The 18,687-nt window shown below is 37.6% G+C and overlaps 2 protein-coding genes across 2 annotated transcripts; one reads left to right on the top strand and one right to left on the bottom strand.

Moving 5' to 3' along the window:
• Nucleotides 1-595: 595 nt before the first annotated feature.
• On the bottom strand, nt 596-2,404 carry LOC117379701 (zinc finger and BTB domain-containing protein 26-like). The gene is made up of 2 exons (XM_033976395.2): nt 2,093-2,404; nt 596-1,501 (listed from the first exon to the last, which is right to left on the bottom strand). The coding sequence occupies exons 1-2, from the start codon at nt 2,399-2,401 to the stop codon at nt 596-598; spliced, it is 1,215 nt and encodes a 404-aa protein (XP_033832286.1). The 5' UTR covers nt 2,402-2,404.
• Nucleotides 2,405-3,248: 844 nt separating this feature from the next.
• jak2a (Janus kinase 2a) lies at nt 3,249-18,638 on the top strand. The gene is made up of 24 exons (XM_033976112.2): nt 3,249-3,545; nt 8,074-8,353; nt 10,347-10,470; nt 10,551-10,671; nt 11,634-11,779; nt 12,455-12,749; nt 12,903-13,022; nt 13,096-13,253; nt 13,337-13,448; nt 13,524-13,710; nt 13,857-13,981; nt 14,338-14,472; nt 14,557-14,644; nt 14,991-15,118; nt 15,190-15,328; nt 15,455-15,606; nt 15,682-15,832; nt 15,905-16,038; nt 16,120-16,309; nt 16,389-16,513; nt 16,598-16,770; nt 16,839-16,956; nt 17,038-17,151; nt 17,229-18,638. The coding sequence occupies exons 2-24, from the start codon at nt 8,116-8,118 to the stop codon at nt 17,334-17,336; spliced, it is 3,381 nt and encodes a 1,126-aa protein (XP_033832003.1). The 5' UTR covers nt 3,249-3,545; nt 8,074-8,115; the 3' UTR covers nt 17,337-18,638.
• Nucleotides 18,639-18,687: the final 49 nt, after the last annotated feature.

Genomic DNA, 18,687 nt, shown 5'->3' with positions numbered 1-18,687 from the left:
TGAACCATCACATCGCATTAGCAATAGACAATGTATAAATCTCTGATCGTAAAGTATCTTGGACTGATTATTGGCCTGTCAGTTTTGATACAGTATAATTATGTTGCACCATGTCTTGTTAATGAGTTAAAACATGTCACACTCCTCCTCACACTGAGGTTGCCTACACATGGTCTACTCTCTGACATGAGAGTAGTGACGTTTCTAGGCCAGAAGGGAGAAGTGTAGTTTGAGGAAAGCCTGGTGAGACAGAGCATGGACACCATCTCAGACATGCATCAGAATACACTGACTTACACAGGAATGCTCAGTGAACTGTTCTCAGGTCAGCTGAAGGGTTGTCTATGGGCTGTTTTTGGACAAAAAAAAAGCTGAAAACCTGCATCTCTATATCTTTTTATGATAATGGCAGTCAAACAAAAATAATTTCAATGACATAAGATGTGTCAAAATATTTTATTAACTTACTTTTTTCCATTATCATAAGGCTATATAAGGGTACACATACATGAGCAAAGCAGTAAATATGGAGCCTGAACATGTATCTGTTTACGCTTCAACTGAAAAATCAGTAAAATGTTATTCGAGATTTTTTTTATCCATCAGCCTCTTCAAGAACATTTTCCAAATTGCTTTTCCAATGAGTGTCCTTTAGATGGCGCCTCAGGCCTTGTTTGAGATTGAATTGCTCGGTGCAGTAGCTACATTTGTGTGGCTTGTAGCCTATGTGAAAATGAATGTGGTATTGCAGAGACGCTTTGTCAGGGAACGTGCCATGACACAGTGGACATCTGTAAGGCTTCACATGGACTTGGCGAGACAAAGCATTCTTTTGGGGAAGGTTCTTCTCACAAACTAAACACTGGTGATAATGGTGGTCTTTTATGTGCTGTACATAGTTATCCATGTGCTGGAACACATGGTCACATTCTTGGCATAGATATGACTTTGGAAGTAAGTTGGGACTTTTAGGACTTTTTACTGTATTCTGCGTCAGAACATCTTTAGAAATAGCAATCTCAAGTTCTACCAGAGGCTGCTTGTAATAAACTGTATCATTCAGTTCTCTTTTTCCATCCTCTTCTTTTTGCAAACTCTCCAACTCTCTTCCTTCATTGTCAGGACTTTCTCGGTCTCTGTCTGATGATGTGGAGCAATTTGCAGCACTGCGTAGTTTACATTCAAGAGTACCAATTTCAACATTATGGGAAAGGCCTACAGGGTTTGAAATGTCATTGGTCGTTATTTTACTTTCTAATTCCAATACCTTTTTTTCATTTTCATAATCCTCTTCTCTCATTTGTTGTTGAGGGTGAGTGTTCTCTGGCTGGTTAAAAGTAGTGTTGGCACCCTGGGTCTGCTGGATTTCCTCTGCCTTTGAAGTATTCTTCAAGGTGGGGATGAAGTAAAGAGAAATGGCTTGAGCACACTTTTCCACCACAGGACTCATTTGCAGAGCACTGGCTATTGTGAGGTATGTCACCAGTTCACATCGAGGGACCTAAACATATAAATATAAGATAATTAAAGAGGGAACATAGTAAAGAATATTACTCTGGTGGGCAAAATTATTAGAACGCATTAGAGCACAATAAAATATAAGTCTTACTAAGGCTGCTAGATTGTGGGAGGGTCACTGATACACCTTCCTGATATGCTATGCTCATTTAAAACTTTTCTATTTAACTATTGTAGGTCATTCGAAATTATGATGATGTGAAAAAAATATTTTTGTACATAAAGTTTTATTTTTGTATCAGAAGTTGACTTGTAGAGGATGCAGTATTTTATCTTTTATTTTTTGTAAATTAATGTCTTTTTGCTCTATGCTTTTTTTCTCCACATAATTTCTGTAATTGACTGGAGCAATCAATGCAATCATTTGTATAATGACTAATGGGTTGCATGGTCCTAAGTCAAACTATAAAAGTGGATAAATTCATTAACGATTGACGTGGCTGCCTATGGACTCGTCACCTCCACCAAATGCACACAGGCACTGAGACACAGTAAGGTGTTTTGCCCAAAGGACACGGCAACAGTATTGGAGAAATGTCTAATGATTTTGTCCACATCTGTCTCCTTGAATCACCTCTAAGTGTCCAGTATAGCAGGACAGCAATAACTTTCTTGCCACTTCAACATTGGTAATCATGCTGACAGCCAGCTCAGCCTGACCGTCGTGAAGTAAGAACTGGTCCCGGAAAAAGTCGGAAGCTGCAGCCAACACTACTTTGTGACCATGAAAACAGTAGGGGTGTTCAGTAGCACCCACAGGACCCCCCAGCAGGAGAGTGATGTCACAGAAGTGCCTCTCCTCTCTCAGAATGTTCATTCTGCTGAGTACAGCCTCAGGGTGGGAGGAGAGTGTGAACTGAAGACAATCTGGGTGGTCTGACATGAGGCTGCTGTTTGGGAATACAAATATTTAAGGTGAGAAAAGCACAATGCATAAAACTACAATATACCACAACATTTTCATGAGAACAAAAAGTTTAAAGTGTTATGGATACATTAGATAAGTCTAAATTTTACCAAATTAGCAATAGTAGGTGAGCTCTATTTTTGATGTATTTGAATACACAAATATACAGACAAACTTTTTTAACAGGTAGCTTTACATTACTGCACGCCAGTACTGCAGTGTCATGCCCATGCACACTATCCAAAGCAAACATACTGGACAGATCATGTAGTGCAATCCAGCCACATGCACCTCCATATGGGAGACTCACCCACTGAGATCTTCTGCAACAAGATTATTTTTTTACAGATTCTTTTCCTCCTTCACTCTCACAAAAGCAATGGTCTCTTGGAATGGTCAGGCTGATGCTGTGTGGTTTTCTGCTGAGGCCCCTAAATCAGACACGAGAAAATGAGTTAACCCCTTCAGTGCCCTAGGTCAGGGTTTAGTTTAGCTTCTATTGTTTTTTTGTTTTTTTGTTTTGTTTTTTTTTTGACTATTTAACACAAAAAAGGTCTACTACATGGGATGCCCCAATCTTAACGTGCATGGTTGGAGATATCAGTTAGGCCTATGTCAGTCCCATCTCGTTATAATCTACAGGGTAAATATTTGACTTTTCTTAGACCATAAACAGTGTACTAGTTAAAGTTAGAGCTTCATTTAAAAAAAAAGCTCCTACATTTTGGCCCATGTTAAGAAAATACGCTAGCATTTCTCCATTACACTCCCTTTGGCACACAGCACGGTGCATGAAACCAAACGGCGTGCGCTCCGCCCTCTCGAGCCTCACCGTGAAGCACAGCTCTGCAGCGCTGCTCGGGGGGCTCATGTGAGACTGGGCGTTGAAGGATTTCCTCTCTGGTCACAAATCTATGTCAGTGCAAGATTATGGACTTTGGGTCACAGACGCGTTTATCCTGAGCTTTTGGAACGCCGAAATATAAAGAAAGAACAAATGGCACCAGTTCATTGGCTCTGTTAGCTGTTCTTTCTGCAACAGGTCAAGACTCAGCGTGCTCGGACTAGGAACTGCGCAGGGCTGGGAAGGGACGACAACGGGCAAGAGGATCAACACTGTGTAAGTAGAACTGAGTTACGCGCGCTCTGTGTTTGTTTTTATAAATTCACAGAGACATGCGAAAGTTGGTAAACCGTGTGGAACGGGACGCATGCCTTGTGTTTTCTGTCAGTGTCGTGTGCCAACTTTATAGAGCACGATTCAAGCAGGACGATGAAAAGTCTGCCAAATGCTGCCCTGGACGATGTAGGTCTGTCTGAGTAAGTCCAAAACATGCCTCTATGTTTGGGTCCTCAATGACATTTCCCTGAGGACCAAAACACATCCACGTCGTTACAGTGGGTGCCAAATGTTTTATTTGTTGCTGATCTATGAATTATTATTTTTATACCCTTTAAAACAAGTTATTTTGTTTTGTTCCAATTTACAATATACACCAAAATGGTTATCTTTAAATATCTACAATTCTATTTTCTATTGAAATATGCGTTTTTAACAATACATGCAAATATAAATAAGTTTGTTTGCTCCCATCACGCGTATGCACTAGATAAATAAATAATACGCCACTTTATTAAAGTGGTAGAAACTGGTACTGTCACCCTAACGTCCTGTAGCTCACAGAAGTCATTGCTCCACAGTTTAAACTAAACTAAACTGACCATAGATCTGTGCTGCTTGATCTATATCTGGTTTGGTCTTGTTCTAGTCTTGGTTCAGTCCTGGTCTAGTCCTGATTTGGTTCTGGGTTTTAATAATATAATCCTGTCATCACATCTGTGCCGCATCTGTTTGGACTGGGATCATCAAATATTGTCATATCCCAAAGACAGACTACATTAACAGTGTATAAATATAAATAGAATAATACACCTAGATATTTGCCTATTATTATTATTATTTCATATGGTCATGAGAAGTGAAAAAAGAAGAACAGGGTGAAGGAGGTGACACTAAAGGGTGTCAAAAAGTGGAGTTTGAAACACTTGAAATAAACTATGGTTTGAGAAGTAGGCTTTGTGTTGTCGCAGATATGGTCCTAATGAATAATGTGTAGAGTCGCCCATCACCTCCACACAGACTAGAATAAAGTCATGTTTGAATCTGAAAGAGATTCTTGAAGGGCAAAGTAGACAGGAAGTAGGCCTGTCATAACAATTATCAACTTATTGTTCAATAAATGAAAGCTTGATCTATATATTTTGGAGCTCAGTATTTATTGTTTGCACAGTTTCTTTGCAGTAGTAGAGATTTTTTTTGTTATTTTTACTGCAATATGAAAAGATTTAAGCTGCAGAGGGTTGAAAAAATAACTTCATTCAACTTCATTCTGCTATTTATTTGTTGCTGCTCAGGCCTTTTAATGATATTGTATATTTAAAAATCTGTTTACTGGGATTATCCTGCTTTTAGGTTATTGTGTCGGTAGCATAAAGTAGTTTCAATATTATTGTTTATGGCTTTATATCTTCAAAATGTGTCATCGTGACAGGTCTAACAGTAGAATAGTAAAGACAGTGTAGTAAGTACTGTAGTAGTAGTAGAGCAGAATTCATGCCACATTTTATTGTAGCCTATAATGAGCTGGTCACCGAGCTCAAAGCAATATATAAAAGTGCTGTAAAAAAATCCATGCTAAATAACCAGACTGTACCACCAATGTGCCGTGTATATGTAGCCCATACCATGCAAAAATAATAAGAAGGTTTACTGGTTGAGATGCAGAAAGTGTACTTTTCCATATATCTTGTTCTAAGACTGGTGACTTCACTATTGCAATGTTTCATTCATAACATAAGTTTTCAATTGAGTCAGTTATGATTTTTTAAAAGACTCGCTCTCTGATAGTTGAGCACATGACTGTTGTTTTTGAAAGTACTTTTTTCCATTTCACATTGGGTCATGTTATGATACTAACCATTAACCATAAGATATTAACTATAAACCAATTCAAATTTTCTGCACAGAGTTCTGACCTGTCCTTCAGCTCTATTATACAATATGGTAAGTTTAGAATCTAGTAGGTTGTAGAAATGGTTCATAAGACACCCTAACACTCTTGAATGCAACCAACTTGGGACTCCCATTGGGCAATGAGATTGATACTGATATTAATTTCAACCGGAAAAACATGTTAAATCAGTATTATTATACTATGTTGTGTGATATGACAAAATTTCACAAAAATATATGGTTTTCAATGTTATAAAAATATTAAAATACAATGTCAGAATTAGTAAATTATATTTGGGGTTTCAACCTCCACTTTGGAAAGCAACTGGTAAAATAAACCACTGCTAAATCTCAAAAGTTGCGATAATTCTGTTCCTGAAGCGGTAATACCCTAAACCCTAAAGACATGGCCCTGCAACACACAGAGAGAAGACCCAGAGCTAGTCCTGAACTTTGGACACAAATGCCTTTGTTTGTCCTATGAGAAAAGGTTGCATTATTGGCTCCAATAGATAGATCAGAGAACAACCATTTAGCCCAGATTGTTCATACAAGATACATGGCTCCTCTCTATGGTAGATACACCTGTTAGTTGAATGAAATAGCAGTGCCGTATAGTACTTGTATTTTATTTCTGTCCATGTCCCACTGGTTATATAACATTTTGCCCCCAAAAACATATCTTTGGAACAATAAATATGTTTGATTTGATATGGTGGTTTCATGAGCAAAATTTGGGGATATTCTAGACAAGTCAGACTGTGAATAGGTGTGAGGCTGCTAGTTAGCTAGTTCTGGTGCTAGTTTAGAGAACACATTATCACATTCTACTACAGGGATGTGTCATGCATACACATCCCTGTAGTAGCATTTTAACCTGAAGTTTTGAAATATTTCTAATCATATACTCAAGAGTCACGTGCTGCATAGTAAAGATCTGGGTATTGAATATTTAAATCTACCACTCCTATTATTACTACCATTTAGGCTCCTTTCTTCCACATTATCACACTACATTTCATATGCTTGCACACTTGCCTGTCCACAAATATATCTCGTTTTATATTGTACTACTGTTACCACTTAATATATTGAATATATATTATTACATGCAACAAAGCCATATATTACAGGTTTTTTTTTAATCTTGTATGACATATAAGATAAGTGGCCATCTTTATTCTATTATTGGTTGTAGTAGGATCTGGTATATGGTATATACTCACATGTTCACTTCACAATGGACATCACAAACGGGGCAACTTAGTGTTGGATAGAGCAGAAGGTTGCTGATAGCATTACAGACTCCAGCTCTGACACAGATAAGGCCAAGCCAAAAAACTGGAGAATACTCTGTGCTAGCTGATAAACGTTTTGGGTGTGTGCAGCTGACAGAGCTGCTTTTCGATCTTTCTGACATGCTGTACTCTGACAAAGGTGTTAGATACTTTGTTACTCCACAAGCTCCTGGTTTGGTGCAAGTTTCATGTTTATTAAATTATATTATAATGATTCAATATGTGCATTACGTTTCCGTATTGATTCTTTTTGCCTTCCTTGACCTTGAAACATATATATATATATATATATATATATATATATAAAATATTTTTCATGTCAAAGACTAAAGAACATGTTTTCTCACAGTTGTGCTTCCGCTTAAAGGGTTTCCTCTTATCAGCTGGTAAAAGTAGTTTTTGTTGAGGAGGAACAATATGGCTACACACAGAGTAGGTTTGACAGCAACACAACCACTTACAGGAAGACAAGTGAGGAAGTTGCTCAATATAAACCTCACAGAAAGAGAATATGCCTTGTATGTTCTTTGTTTTAGGCAGCTTTGACTTTTTAGGGAATAGATTAAATAATGCAGAGGAAACATTTGGCAATTGCACAAGGTTCACTATTCTATGAATTCAGTTAGTCATTCCTTTTTTAATATATCTGTCTAAAAGCTTGTGACTTTGTAGCTTAGGACAAATTGATGTGGGCATACATTTGCTTTACTGTACCAACACAAGTGACCCCTTATCTCTTTCTGCACTGTTGTGATATGTAATCTCACTGGTAATCTGATAAATGTCATCAGCATAATTGGTGATGATAAGTTAAGACTTCTTAAGAGTCATGTGTTGCTTTTGTAATCAGTTGTGGCAAATAGTTTTGTTACACAACACATCTGTTCTGTGACAACACACATGTACAACACTAAATGTATGATAATTATTTGACCATTATCATAAGTTCATTATAGGGTTATAAAAAAATCAATACTCAGATACTTATTGTTACTAAAGCTAGTGTTGAAACTAATTTCAACAAGTACAAATACTGAATAAAACCACATAAATAGGACAGCATTGGACCTTTCTTTAATTTTAGAATGCTCTTGATCCTCATCAGAATTAGTATAAGACAACAGGATAATATTTAAGTATTGTTATTTTGTGTTTGTGTTTTTGTGTGTCGAAAACTACATATTTTTCATTGTTTATTATCATTGTGGTATCAGAGCCTTTTCCTTAGTCTCAAATCGAGTCTAAATTTGTGACAATACTAGTTCAGTATTCATTCTGGTGACTACTATATACCTCTTATTATATTCACCCAGTCTTCCTGTTTTTTTGCTTTTTAGGTAGATGCCCTCCCTGCTGCTTATGGCCTGTATTCTGCAGACATGTCTGGCACTATTTCCAGTCCTGCTTCACATGTTGGACAGGTCCCTGAGGTCAATCCTGTGGCTGGACTCCTCACTAAAGAGGAAACTAGCGCCACCACATGTTTAACTGTCCACCTGTACCACATAGGAAAGAGAGAGGGAGACAAAGCAGAGGACAACAACGGAAGCAAGCTATCATTTCCAGCTGGAGAGTATGCAGCAGAGGAGCTGTGTGTTATTGCAGCAAAAGCCTGTGGTAAGACCCAATTACGTGGCAAGAGATAACACATAACACATTAAAACAAAGGATGAAAAAAGAGGATATGCATCAACTATGTGAATGTAAGATGACTATATACATAATTGTATTTAGTTTTTGTATTCTATGACTTTATTTAAGCAGCACTTGTGTTTTGCTTTGAAGAAGTGAACAATGCACGGGCCTCCACTCTATCTTACTGCCAAATTGTGTGACTTATACTTGTAGTAGTAATAATAAATAAGCTCTTGAACTTTCATAGTTCTCACACCCTCAAAGTACAGTACCAGTGACTACTGATCATAATTTGTGCATAGTTCAAACTTTTTTTTTTTCATAAATAGCAAAGTTGTACTGTATACCTTCTCAACTTCCATATTGCGGTTCATACTTTTCTTGTGCCATTGCATCACTCACACATGTTTCCTGTTGATTGAAGCTACATTTGTTGTTTTCAAGTAGATAAGAGATTATTGAAAAGCATAAGGAATAGCCTGCTTAAAGAATTACAATAAATTGAAAACATACACACGAATATGTCTAGATTTAATAGACAGTGAATTGTTATTAGATGCATATATTTAATTACCATAAATTTCAGAGTATAGAGCACACCTGAATATAAGCCACACCAGCTAAATTTTAAAAGAAAATCAATTTTGTACATATATAAGTGGCACCTGAATATAAGCCGCAGGTGTTCATGTTGTAACATGAGACATTTACACAGAAAGAAGGTACACAGAATTGTTCTTTTTTTTGGTTTGTTTTCATTTTTAAACTGTGCCTGAAAATCGGCAGTACCCAACATAAACATAGGATGAATAGAGCTGCATATTTAGAAAATAAAACAGCAGCAACACAGCATCAACATAGTACCAATACAACAGTAACACAGGATGAATATACCGGCATGTTTAGAAAATAAAACATCACCAAGCTTTTATCTTCTTTTTACATTGACTAAGTTCTTCCCACTGCCACCTCCAACATTGCACTATCGATTCATTGATGCCAAGCTTACGTGGAGTGGCTCTATTTCCTTCTTTGATGGCCAGATCCATTGCCTTTAATTCTAAATGTGTTTTCCATGATGAGGGTGTGTGCATGATGGACAAAATGACAGTTCAAAATCAAAACTAGTGTATTTTCAGTGCATTATCTTTCCCCAGGTGTCTCACTTCTGGATCTACTGATAGAGAGTGGCCCCCGGTGGCCGTTAGCCATTAAAAATCTATAATTTAGCTGCACCATTGTATAAGCCGCAGGGGTCCAAGCGTGAGAAAAAAGTTGCGGTTTATAGCCGGTATATGGTATATTATCATGTAAAGTTTTCTTTGCATGCGTTGCTGATTTTTGTTTCAATAATTGTAAAATCAAGTTCCCAAAAAGTGTGTATCAAATGTACATATAGTAAGGCTAATATTTTATTTACTTTTTAAATCCATACAATTTGTACATGTTTTGATACACCTTTGTAAAACTGACCAAATTCCGCAGAAAAAAAGGGTAGCTGTAGGATAGCGGTAGGGTAGCTGTAGGGTAGCTGTAGGCATATGATATGTTCCTGATAAGCCCAGATAAACATAATTGGCAATGATAAGTTGACACATCAGAGAGTGCATTGTCCAAATTATTCGCTGACTTGAACAAATAGGCCTACATTGCAATTTAGTGACTCTGGCCCTTAATATCTTATCAGATGTTTCTACATAATTATGCCATGTCTTAGTATAAGTATTTCTGCAAGAATAGAAAACACAGGTACATAGTGCAAAGTGTTAGTAGGTGTCTGTGTGTCATAACTATATTTACACAAGACAATTGCTGCTCTCCAATGTGAAGAGAAAACCATGCTACTTAGTGTTAGTGTCCATATTAGGTTGTTGCCCTGAACTCACAGGGATATTAATCAGTAAAACACAGAATAATTCAGCATGCAAAACTTAATCCACAATGAAACATTGTATGTTTTCGTGTCTTCTTGCAGGTATTGCCCCAGTGCATTGTAGCCTGTTCAGCCTGATGAGAGAAAGTGAATGCATTTGGTTTCCCCCTAATCATGTCTTTAAAGTTCACCCATTGGCCATAGAATACTTGCATTTCAGAATTAGGTACACTACATTTGTTTTATTTTATTTCCTGTACAATTGGTTTGTCTCTCTTTTCATGTTCATGATTCTCTTCTCCATAGATACTATTTTCCAGGTTGGTTCAACACTGGGAAACCCTCCTATGCACATCGCTATGGTGTCTGCAAAGGCTCTGAGAGTCCTGTCATGGATGACACAGTCATGGCATATAATTTTTTTCAGGTTGGTTCATATTCTGTTTACAGTAATAGCTTGACATTGGCACTGGAATGATTAGAAACCATTTGGGGCATTTGAGGAAATTAACATTTACTCATACCTCACTGTTTCCAACGGTGACAGTAGCTGATGCAATAAAGTGCATATGCATAGGGACCTCTATAAACAACTTATTTATTTATGACTTGTCAGTGTCTGGTGCTACAAACAAAGCTTTTACTGATGAAAATGGCATTATTCAACAAACATTTCAGCTGACAAATAAAACAGCTGCTACAATGTGGACGTCAGAATGCAACCAGAATGCAACAACTCTGTTGTTTACTTGGTAATACATCATAGCCACAGCAAGCATGGAGGTCTCGCATTCTTGCTTGGCCATTGCTCTTGCTTTCTTCACTCCCCCATCATTAGGAATAAAGCAATCATGTATAGGACATACTGGGGTTAGTGGAGATATTAGTGGAGCATGTTTATTCCTATCTGGCTTCTGGCTGTTAGTCTGTATCTTTGGTAAGAAAACAGGAAGTGTGGCTGGCTTGCATAGTGCACACAGTTATAACCCAAGGTCTGACAGAGTTAGTTCAAGTAGTCTCTCTATATTTACTGTACCAAAACAAACAAAATAGTTTATTTTTATATATCTTCCTCTGCAGCATCCATCCCCACAATGTGTTTCAGACGTCTGTTCTGTTGATCTTTGATATCTGTCACTTACACATTGACCCTGAGAGCTATGTGTCAACAGACTGCTACTGTACAGTTTGTATTACCCATTACCCAGACTAGTCAAGCAAGTAAACAAAAATGGACATACAGTTATAATTGATACAGATGCATTTCAGAGCAATATGTACCTAAAGAGAGAAAAAAAAAACTGCTGAATGGACTTCTGTATTGAACCTGTCTAGCTTCTTACATATCAGAGACCTTCATATATGTTTTTCCGTGCTGTGCGTGTCTAGTGGCGCAGTGATTATCTGACCGGCCGGGTACATGTGCCTGTGAGCCACGAGGCCCAGGAGGAGTGTCTGGGCATGGCCGTGCTGGATATGATGAGACTTGCTAAAGAGAGTGACCAATCACCAGTAGACATCTACAACTATAACAGGTGACCCATTGCTTGATGAGAGATCAGGCCAAAGGAAAATGTATTACTTGAATCAGCAGAAGATACCCTGTAATTACTTAATTATCTAAAAACATAAAACAAACAAAATCATTTTGAAGAATATGAATATCAGTATGAGTATACTGTTTGGCAAGCTTATATGTCAACTGCTAAGGAGAGTTGTGTTGCTGCATGTCAGGGCTGAATGAAACCTCAGGGCCCAGATGACACTGGAATAATTTTACTTTATTTGAAAGTAAAACATGTTTTTAGATAATGATACATTAAAATCCTTTTAGAATACTACATGCAAATAATATTTGTATTTAAGTACACAAAATGAAACAGAAAACACCACTGTAAACATGATCAGGACTGTGGAAAACTGGACAATGTATTTGTAATGATGACAATCAAATATAACTTAAAACATTTTTTTTTTCATTCTTCTGATCTCTCCTTATTTGAAGCTGTTAAATACAGAATGTTCCACCTTTGGACCCTGGACTCTAGAAATGTTGTCCTATGTCTGTAGTATAAATTTCCTAATATGCCTGTTATATATACTTACATACTTAAGGTGGATTATTTGTTCTTAAGCTTTTAGCGAAAGTAGCACATATGTAGGTGAATTTGAAGCATTGCTTTGACCTATTTTATGTTTTTCTGCATTAGCTACAAATCCTTCCTCCCCAGCTGCATAAGAAAGCGTATTCAGGAGTACAACATCTTGACTCGAAAGAGAATCCGCTATCGCTTCCGGAGGTTCATCCATCAGTTCAGTGAGTGCAAGGCCACGCTCTGTAATCTCAAACTCAAATACCTGATGAGCCTGGAGATGCTGCTGCCTTCTCTCTACACTGAGTGCTTCACTGTTTCTGATATCTCTGCCAATCAAGTCACCATAGTCATCATGGGCAACAAGGGCATCCAGTGGTCAAAACTGAAAGACGCCGAGGGTTCAGATGAGGTGAGAGGAGATGGATTATGCCTTGTGGTCATAATAATGTCATGGTCTTGTTGTGTTAACAGGGAAAAGCAGTGTCTAACGCTGGCCTGTAGATGGAGCTGGAGACTTTTCTTAATGCATCTTTTCATGTAGCTTCTTACACCTTTTCTACAGGAGCTACAAACATATTGTGACTTCCCGGAGGTGATTGACATTAGTATCAAACAGGCAAATAAAGAAGGCTCTGCAGAAAGTCGCATAGTCACCCTCACCAGACAAGACAGCCAGACTCTTGTGCGTACACTCGTTCCTCTGTTTTAATTTCACTGTCAGAAATGAGTTATTGTTTGTCAATGCTGTGCTTTAGGAGTTAGAGTTTCACTCGCTGTCAGAGGCCCTCTCATTTGTGTCATTAGTCGATGGGTATTACAGGCTGGTGACAGACGCCCATCATTATCTGTGTAAAGAAGTGGCTCCCCCCAGACTTCTTGAATGCATTCAAAGCTACTGCCATGGCCCTGTTTCGTAAGTAACTTAAAGCATAATCTACAAAAGTTACATTTCAGTCCATGAGTTGCAAATGCGTTACATAACCTGTTTTTTCACAGAATGGAGTTTACAGTCAGTAAGCTACGTCAGAGTGGGAATCACCAAGGCTTATACATCTTACGGTGTAGTCCCAGAGACTATGATAAATTCTTTATGTCATTTGTGGTTGGGGTTAGCACTTTTTTGTTTGTTTGTTTTTTTTAAATTAGGCAGTATAAATGTATTAATGCATTTGTTTATTTTTAGTATGACTCAAAGGTGGACTATAAGCATTGCCAGATAGTGAAGACAGAGGTAGGGGAGTATACTCTGAGTGGTGCCAAGAGAAGCTTTGGATCACTGAAGGAGCTTTTAAACTGCTACCAAAAGGAGGCGCTTCGCACAGACGGATATAACTTTCAGCTCACAAAATGCTGTGCACCAAGCCCTAAAGGTCAGCATCACATTAGAATAGAATAAATTCAACCATAATAACATAATAAAACATAGTACAGAAAACTTGTTATGCAATATTTACCTCTAAATATACTATGACTTCACAACATTCTGAGATGAATAAAGTGTGTTTCTTTTTTACAGATAAGTCCAATTTACTGGTGTGTAGAAACAGCCAAGGAGCTGATGTTCCACTGTCTCCATCGCTACAAAAACACAACATCAGCCAGATGGTCTTTCACAAGATCCGAAGAGAAGACCTTGACATTGTATGTGAACGTATTCCATTGATGTACACATTTGTATAGACTACATCGTTGAAGTATGAATAATCGAAATTTATGTTGAAACTAATGGGACACTAGTAACGTCATATACAAAAAATACAAGTGTTACAGTAGTGCTTTGTTAAGTCTTAATTCTTTTTAAAATGCAGAGATGTTGATAAAAGTAGGGAAAAGTAAAAGTAGAAAATGTCCCAGTCTAATGATGACGTTGCTACTTTCCGTCACTGGCCTTCCCCTGAGACAATCTATACCAAATACCTAATTATCTTTAACAAAGTGTCTGTTAAATCTTCCTCTTCCCCGTGATTAACCTTTGACCTCACAATGTACCTCCCCAGAGCAAGAGCCTGGGCCAAGGGACTTTCACCAAGATTTTCTGTGGAGTTCGTAAGGAGCTGGGAGACTATGGAGAGGTTCATAAAATAGACGTTGTTATTAAGATATTGGATAAGGCTCAACGCAACTACTCAGAGGTGTGCCCACCATTACAAAATGTGTTGTTATTAGTTATAAACAGTAGTAATTAACATTTTGGTTTGTTTTTTTTGCTTTTACAGTCATTCTATGAAGCAGCCAGTATGATGAGCCAATTGTCCCATAAGCATCTTCTCCTCATTTATGGTGTGTGCGTTTGCGGGGATGAAAGTAAGTTTGTAAACCACGTAAATGCTGACGTCAATAGAATAGCTGTGTAGCAACTAGCACCACAACCTTAGAACTGTGTCCTCAAATGACTGCAGGAAGGAGCAAGTGAAAGAGGAAAAGGGTTGCTCACCTTTTTAACATTTCAACCCTTACGCTACAGATTAAACCCTAGAGAGAGCCTTTTAAGCGATTTTCTATTTTAGGGTAATGAGCTATAAGGAAAATATTTGAACTAAAAGAAGATATGAAGTTCCAATGTAATTAGTCCAATGTAATTTCTATTTCAAATTTAGTAGTGGCAAAGAGGCTCCTGTATTAACTGATTTACCTTTTGTCTCTCTGTCAGACATGATGGTGCAGGAGTATGGAAAGTTTGGCTCATTGGATATCTACTTGAAAAAGAATAAAAGTAGTGTGAATATTACCTGGAAGCTAGAGGTTGCCAAACAGTTGGCCTGGGCCATGCACTATCTGGTAAGAATTTAGAAATGCTGTATTAGTTAGGTAGCATGGTGTAAACTGTATTTTTTTCTGAATGCTCACAGGAGAACAAAAGCCTCATACATGGAAATGTTTGTGCTAAAAATGTCCTCTTGATCCGAGAAGAGGATCGGAAATCGGGCAGTCTTCCTTTCATCAAGCTGTCTGACCCTGGCATCAGCATCACAGTCCTGGCCAAAGAAGGTGAGAAAGCTACAGGGTAAAACATGTTATTTTATCTGTATGTTGTTTGTGAATGGTATTGTCTATTTATGTTGATTTTTTAAATTAAAGGAAGTGTACAATTTAGTTTTTTGGGGTTTTTTTCAGTCTTAGTGGAACGTATCCCATGGGTGCCTCCAGAATGCATTGAAAACGCCCAGAATCTCAGTTTGGCCACAGACAAGTGGGCATTTGGGACAACTCTGTGGGAAATATGCAGTGGTGGGGAAAAACCTCTGAGCACTTTAGACAGCTTCAAGGTCTTCATAAGTCTATTACTTATTAAGATTTGCTGTCAATTCAAATAGACCATTACAGTTTTTGTTGTTTTGCAGAAAAACCTGTTTTATGAAGACAGACATCAGTTGCCTGCTCCAAAGTGGACAGAACTGGCCAATCTCATTAACAACTGCATGGACTATGAACCATCGCATAGGCCATCCTTCAAGGCAGTGATCAGAGACCTCAACTCTCTCTTTACCCCAGGTTATATACAATAATAGTAGAGTATATATCAGAAAAATGTAAAAGTAAATGTGAAAAACTTTACCCTTCCAGACTATGAGCTGCTGGTGGAGAGTGACATGGTGCCCAATAGGACTCGAGTATTTGGCTTTCCTTGGACTTACGACAACCAGGAACCTGCCCAGTTTGAAGAAAGGCACCTTATTTTTCTCAAGCAGTTGGGCAAAGTGAGATAAGTTCCATCAGAAAAATCCAATATGTACTTTTTCAGTCTAGGCTAAACTGAATAAGCCTTGTATTTGATCCAGGGGAATTTTGGCAGTGTGGAGATGTGCCGGTATGACCCGTTACAGGACAGCACAGGGGAAGTGGTAGCAGTGAAAAAACTGCAACACAGCACAGCAGAACACCTGCGTGACTTTGAGCGGGAGATCGACATACTAAAGTCCCTCCAGCATGAGAATATTGTCAAATACAAAGGCGTCTGTTACAGTGCAGGTACAAACAGCCTCTAAAGCATTTGATCTATTGCTTTTGTAATGTATTCATTCAAAATCATTTGTCTGGTCTATTTTAGGTCGAAGAAATCTGCGGCTTATTATGGAATATCTCCCTTATGGAAGCCTGAGAGATTACCTTATTAAAAACAAAGACCACATTGATACCAGCAAACTTCTGCACTATGCCTCTCAAATTTGCAAGGTACCAAAAGTTGTAAATCGTAACACATTGTATCACATCCCTAAGGTCTTGATGTGTACAGCTCATGAATCTGTATATTTGCAGGGTATGGACTACCTAGCCATGAAGCGCTACATCCACAGAGATTTGGCAACCCGAAATATCCTGGTTGAGAGCGAGATGAGAGTGAAGATAGGTGATTTTGGACTCACAAAAATGTTGCCACAAGACAAAGAGTACTACACTGTCAGAGAACCTGGTGAAAGTCCCATTTTCTGGTGAGCAACAGGTTATGAGTGATTCATTAGTATGCATTAGCTAGATGTTAAATGTCCTGTCATGCTAGGTATGCGCCAGAATCACTGACACAAAGCAAGTTTTCTGTGGCGTCAGACGTGTGGAGCTTTGGTGTAGTTCTCTATGAACTTTTTACCTACAGTGACAAGAACTGCAGTCCCCCAGCGGTATAGTACCTGTTTTCTCTGTTGATCTTGTTTTTATTTATTTAATCTAAACTTGAGCTATATTCTTATGTATATTCTTAGGTATTCATGGAGAAAATGGGAAAAGAAAAGCAGGGCCAGATGATTGTGTACCATTTAATAGATTTGCTGAATAAGGACTTCAGACTGCCAGCTCCAGAAAATTGCCCCAAAGAGGTCTGTAGTTGTTACAGTTATTTACCCTAAAGATTATAACTATGACATGACTTTTTCTTTCACACTCGGTCTTTCAGATTCACAAAATGATGATAGAGTGCTGGAGCAGTGACCCTACAAAGCGGCCTACATTTAAGACTTTAATGCACAATGTAGAAAGTATAAGAGACAGCAATAATCATTGACGGACCTTTGGCCTTTAAGTGTGGAGAGCCTCGAGTCAATTCGGACTTTGTGAATGTCACTGATTGGCCAGTTGAAGCATTCGAGGAAACAGGTGTCAAAAGTGGTATGGCTTGACTAAGTATTATATTACTTCATTGTCTGACAAATGAAATAAGTAAGTGTGCTCAAATAATATGGGTAAACCACAAACATCATAATAGATATATTTTAGTAGTTATCTTGTCTATATTTTCTTAAAAATAAAAATAAAAAACTACCCAGCTCAGAACCTACAACAAGGATGTCCTTATGGTGCTTTGGTCAATGTGAATATGTTAGATAAAAGAAAACAATGTTACACTGTTACTGAATTCATGGTTTCAGTTAAATTTTATTGGCAACATTTTGAGGACTTTTCACCATTCAAAAATAGGATATTTTGTGTTCAATTGCTAATTGCTTTCTGAAACCCATATTGAAATGTAATTTGACTGTACCTTTATGTATTGTTGTGGTATGTGAAGTAAATGTGATGTGATTTGAAGAGTGTCCGCAAAACAGTAGTGCAAAAAGTAAATTATTATTAGTGGTTATTGCCATTTAAATAACATGGTAACTTGTTTGGGTTTTTTTTTGTTTTTTTTCTTTTATATCAAACATTAGGCCAGTGGGATTTCAGACACAAATTAGTGAATGTCTGGCACATTTTTTGGGAAAAAATTGAAGTTAAACCTATTAAAAAGGGGCTGTAAATAGATATATGCTATAATGCTAATAAATATGTGCTATATATTCATTCAGGGTCATAATGGTATATGTTAGTATGAAGCATATGCTCATTGCTTAAAATATCTTGAAAAACATGCACTATTACTCTCCACAGATCTGAACTGGAACTTGGCCTGATGACAGCACTTGCTTGTTTTCATGAATATGGATAAGTTTAATATCATAATGTGGATCGGTCTGGGCAAATTATAACATCTCTATGGAGACGAGCATCAGACCCTCCACCAGAAAAGTTACGCAGTGCACCTTAAAGTGATTTTTTTCTTGTCAACTTATTCTTTTCTTTTCACCTTATTGTCAGTTGACTGTTGTGCGGTTAATTTAAGAATGTTTTGCAGCTGATTGAAATAGTTTGTTATGCAGTAGGAATTAGATTTATTTTTAAACATAATACTTTTTGTACAGAATATTGTGAAAAATATGTTGACTGGCATTTCTACATTTAGTGCATTCCTGTAAAGACAAGTTTGGACAGTATTTTAGGCCACTGTAAAACAAAATGTCTGTGTAAATACATGCATTGCAGTTACATGCGTGTGTATTCTTTAAATCATTCTTGTGTAAGTAATACTAGTTGGGTCA

The sequence above is a fragment of the Periophthalmus magnuspinnatus genome, chromosome 12 (assembly GCF_009829125.3).
Source record: "Periophthalmus magnuspinnatus isolate fPerMag1 chromosome 12, fPerMag1.2.pri, whole genome shotgun sequence".
NCBI lineage: Eukaryota > Metazoa > Chordata > Actinopteri > Gobiiformes > Gobiidae > Periophthalmus > Periophthalmus magnuspinnatus.
The sequence above is the reverse complement of the archived record's forward strand: the minus strand, read 5'-3'. Positions and strand labels throughout refer to the sequence as shown.